The 4,938-nt window shown below is 53.6% G+C and overlaps 1 protein-coding gene across 2 annotated transcripts in view; it reads right to left on the bottom strand.

Annotated features, from left to right (window-relative positions):
• Rcc2 (regulator of chromosome condensation 2) overlaps positions 1-4,938 on the bottom strand; it is a 22,881-nt gene that overhangs the window by 8,308 nt on the left and 9,635 nt on the right. For both annotated transcript variants that reach the window (XM_031379292.1, XM_031379293.1), the window contains exons 5-7: positions 2,852-2,983; positions 2,417-2,505; positions 1,539-1,653 (exon numbers count right to left, since the gene is read on the bottom strand). In XM_031379292.1, coding sequence (XP_031235152.1) covers positions 1,539-1,653; positions 2,417-2,505; positions 2,852-2,983 — 336 coding nt within the window. The remainder of the gene's footprint in view (positions 1-1,538; positions 1,654-2,416; positions 2,506-2,851; positions 2,984-4,938) is intronic.

Genomic DNA, 4,938 nt, shown 5'->3' with positions numbered 1-4,938 from the left:
CACACACACAAAACAACAACAACAACAAAAAAAAAAACAAAAAACAAAACAAAAAAACAAACAAACATAAATAGAACCACCAAAGAAGCAAAAACAAGTCAGGAGGCCCAGTCCAGACCCGGCGGCCAGGGTGCTGACTGCTTACAGCCCAGAACATTCCCAGTCCCTGCCCATGCAGCACAGCGTGTCGGTGTCCCCGTTGAGACGCCGTCCCTGCCAGCCAATCACTGCAGTACACGACGTGTGCCCTGTCAGCTCCTCCCCTGCACCCATGTTTGGATTCTAACAGCAATGCCTGCACAGACACACAACAGAACTGGGGGATTAGCCTTGCGTTTTGTTTTTGGAGACAATTTTCACTCTCGGCTCCGGCTGGCCTGCAACCACATAAACTAGGCCACCCTCACACTTGCTCCAGTCCTGCCACTGTCCCCCAGATGCTGGGACCACAGGCGTGTGCCAGCCTGTTTCAGAGTTGACTGCCGAGTTCAGAATGACAGGGTCTTAAGACGCAGGTGAAGCCAGGTTCCTAAGAGTTCAGTAGTAGAAGACAGTGCGCACCGTACTTAACCGTCCCCCCAAAGCCGCTCCAGGAATACCATCCTACCGCCAAGATCGAGTTCCCGAAGGCAAACAGGCTGGCTGCAGCAAGATGCTTGTCTGAGAGTGGCAGAGAAGCTGCATACATAGCAGAAAGGACAGAAACGCACTTCCTGTGCTGGGCCTGGGTATGGCAGGAGGCCTGCCCGTGGCCATGGAAACCGTTTATCCAACAGCCGGAGAACTCCCTGGCAACCAGCAGTGATGTGCGTAAGGGGCCGGTCCTTCGTATTCACTCTGACTCGAGGTATATTTAGTTTCACAGTCACTGTTCCCTGCAGTCTACGGCCAGTGCAATGCTCTGCTTCTATTTATACACTCCCATCTGCGCACTTCTAATGACGCTGAGACCCAGCAACCCAGATCCTGGACTGCTGCAGGCTGCTCAGACACCAGTAGGTGGCGCCCACACCCCACCTCATGCTCAGGATTGCAGAAGGCACCAGGAAGAACTGGCTGGGAGTCAGAGGGGAAAGGAAAATGGAGATCTTGCATGGTAAGCGCTAACAAGCTTGCTGACCTCTCTTCTGCTCTGTGCAGGGCGGAGTCCAGTGTGGTGAGGGATGAGCTGAAGACACAGCAGCTGCCTGTCTAGCCAGGATTTCCAGAACAACCTCGCTCTTATGTAATTCTCTCACTTCCAATAAAGGTTCATTTATATACATGAAACCGGACGGAAAGGGCTCAGCTTTTGTCCTTCTGCCTGAGACTCTGACACAAATGGATTTCCAAACCAGGCTCAGTCCTCGAGTCTCCACTGACCCCTATAACCTGTGCGTTAACGGCAAGCTGTTCTGCTGAGCACGAGATGCACTTATTGGCTAGACGCTGCTATCTGGATCAATTACACTTGTAACATGTGTGCGCAGCCCCACGCTGCCTCCTGGCTCCACATTTACACTTAGATTACAGAGCTTTTAAGAAAGAGACCTCCATACCCAGCTGGCCATATTCAGGGCACCCAAAGGAATAGAGGTTCCCTTTACAGTCCATCAGCATGCTGAATTCAGCCCCGCAGGCCATCTTGGTAATTGGCTGCCCGTTGTACATAATCTGAAAAGAGAAGACAGCCAACTTTAAGCTCGACAAATCTCTTCCTCATCCTGCCCTAGCATGAAGCAACAGTGGCTCACAACAGTTCAGAAGGCTGCCACTTGAGTGGACGTGTATCACAAAGCTTAGACTCCGAGGACTCCTAACTGCCCCCACCCTACCCGGACAGCAAAGGCTGAGACTGTTAACCCTCCATCACCTGGTGACTCAACCACAGGCCCGGACAGAGCAAACTCGGTGACCCCAAAGGTCACTTCTGGTGCTCACCCCACTATCAGCCCCAACTTGAGGCTTCCATGCTGCCCCCAGATCCCCAGTACATTCACAAAGCTATCGGTAAGGAGCCAGATCTGAAATGACTCAAATAAGGAAGAACAAAGGCAGCAGGCAGGAGAGTGACAGGCTGGTCCCACAGCAGAGTCAGAGACCAAATGCAGAACCGGGGAAAGGTCAGACTGAGGCCCAGACAAAAGCAGCAAGCATTAAACCTGCTGGTCCAGGGGAATCCAGCGCCCAGGCTCATTCCATCCTTGCCCACCCTAACTACACGACTGCACTGCAGAACTCGAAACTTAGCTACCAGCACCCCCTGTCCACCCCACCCCCACCCACTGCCCTCAGGAGCAAAGCAGGTCGGCACAGTGTCTGCATCCCCACTACCTGGCAGACACACACGAGGGTTCTAGTCTCCACACTTTCCCTTGCAAAGCAACACTTCCCAAACTAGAGCTGCCCAGCCCGCAGCCCGCAGCCCTGCTGGTACCTGAGCAGGACTTGGGACGGCATCTGTCTGGTTCCCGAGGCCCAGCTGCCCCATCTTATTCTCTCCGAAGGCGAACACAGAGCCGGTATCTGAAAGTTGAGACAAACAGGACAAAAAGGATGGAAAGATGGATGGATGGCTTCAACTGGATTTGGATCAAAGCTATGCAAACAGCTCATCCATCAGGCTGAGCATAGGGTGTCTGTGTCTGTCCATCCCAAGGACAAGAGTGTGGATCAGAACTCAGCCCTGCCATACACAGACCCTGGTCTGGGCTCCCTGGGCTACCATAGCCCTCTCACTGCTTCCAGCAAGTAATCAGCTAAGGCCTAGCTAACTCACCAGGCATTATCTTTCTGATACTGGCTGAGGAACTTGCTCTCAGACAAACCATCCTTGGAGCTTTAGCTAAGATGAAAAGAACCCCCTTCTTACCGGTCAAGGCCAGGGTGTGGTTGCGCCCACAGGCTGCCAGCACAATTGCCTCATGGCTGAGGGCCTCGATGAGTCTGGGGGCTTCTACCCTCTTGGTATCACCATGACCCAGCTGCCCCTTTTCATTCCGACCTGCAAGGAGATCACAGCTGGCCAGGTAAGCAACGCCAGGACATGCTGGGACGGTCCCACCCTCATCACTGAGAACAAACCTTCCACAAATCCCTAACAGCTACTCTCCCCACTGGAGCTGGCCCCATGAGAAGGGCCACACTGACTAAATCCCAACAGTAAGTGGTCAGTTCAGGGTCATCCCAACACACCCTTAGTCTCTGTTGCTCCAGGAAATGCTTGGTGTGACCTGAGTACTCCAGACCCCAAGCTTCAGGAACAGTTTCCATTTCTTGTAGGGGCTGGGGGACAGTCCCCCTCTCCTCAGGGAGTCTGATGCATCTAAATCATATCTACTTATCCATACCCCCCCCCCACACACAACTTGTCGTAAGATCCCAGCCCCAACGAGGGGCAGGCCTGCTCTCAACACGCCCCCTTGCCTACAGGACCACCTCCTTCTGGAGAGCTGGAGACATGTGTATGCAAGCAGGGACCAGTCACTGTGGAGGCCTTCACAAGACACTAGAGCTCTAGGGAGCCCTGATTCAGTTGAGGATGGACAAGAGGTGGGTCTCAGAACAGCTTAAGCCCTGAAATCCTACCTAGGTCCAAAACAAAATCCCAAGAGGAGCCCTAGGATAGCCCTCTCTCAGAAGAGCACACAAGCAGCTCAACATGGGATTACACGAGGCTGCAAAGCAAGAACCACAGGCAAAGTGGCCTTGCACTCAGCTCCCCAGTGGAGAGACCGCTGAGCCCTAACACCCTGCAGGAGGCACTCTCCCAGGAGACACGCATCAATTAAAGGGCTGGCTCCAGGGCCAGCACTGGGCAGGTGCTGACTTCAAGGGGAGCCTGCTGTGCCCCGAGTTCAGGCCAGCTGCAGCTCAGGGCTCAGGACAGCAGCACTTTGCCTCCTGCTTAGGATGGAGTGTTCCCCGTGCCCTTCCACCAAGTGGCCAGCAGTGGGCCCAGATACCGCCAGGCAGGTCTCCACAGCCCAGCTACTGCTCCAGAGAGAAATCCGTTCTTGTCCCAGGGTCAGCTCTGAGACACAACCTAGAACCTTGCTGTCCCTTGCCGTCAGTTAAAGAACAGAGAGGAGCTTCTCAAGTTGGGGACGCTGACATAAAAGGCCATGGCCAGCGTTGAGGACAGACAAATCAGCAGGAGGGGCCTACACCAACCTGGAGATACAAAACTGGGGCAGATGTTGGCATGTCACCCAAAGCCGGGGAGGATAAATTTGGGCCACACACACTTGTTAGATTTTTTCCAACAGAATTATAAAATTAGCCAAGTGCAGAGAAGACGGCAGATGTTAATATATTTGGACTCTGGTGCAGCAGCTCATAAAATAAAAAACAAAAAAGGCTCAAACAGACCAAAATAAAAACGTCATATGAACTAGAAGGCAGTCAAAGGCTAGAAACAAACGGAGAAGCAGCTCCCCCAGCTGCATGGGCCCTGAGCCTGGGGCATTACCTGGCCTACCTAGGAAGACAGCTTCCAGTCACCAGAGGCTGGTGTAGGGAGGTGGAGACTCCAGAGGAACGGAGGATGGACAAAGGCCCAGCCTCAGACCTGAGGCTAGGAGCCACATGGGCTCAGCCACCATGCCTTGTAACAGACAAGACACACCAGCTACAAAAGCGAGGGGGAACGGTTGGTGATGGACCACGGGCCTCACAGCACACGGTGCTAAAGCGGGTGCGTGAAGGGGCAATACAACGAGGACAGACGGCTGGTCAGAGGGACGGCCGGCAGCATCCGAAAGATCACACTTGCTTCAAGTTCAGGAAAATATTCACTGAGGCAGAGTCAGAGAACAGGGCCAGTGAGATGCTCCATGGGTAAAGAGACTTGCCAAGCCCGCCTGGGGCCTGGGGGTCAATCCCTGGAACCCAAATACACTTGGCAGGCCAGAACTTCTCTCTCTCTCTCTCTCTCTCTCTCTCTCTCTCTCTCTCTCA

The sequence above is a fragment of the Mastomys coucha genome, unplaced genomic scaffold, assembly GCF_008632895.1.
Source record: "Mastomys coucha isolate ucsf_1 unplaced genomic scaffold, UCSF_Mcou_1 pScaffold18, whole genome shotgun sequence".
Classification (NCBI taxonomy): Eukaryota; Metazoa; Chordata; class Mammalia; order Rodentia; family Muridae; genus Mastomys; species Mastomys coucha.
The sequence above is the reverse complement of the archived record's forward strand: the minus strand, read 5'-3'. Positions and strand labels throughout refer to the sequence as shown.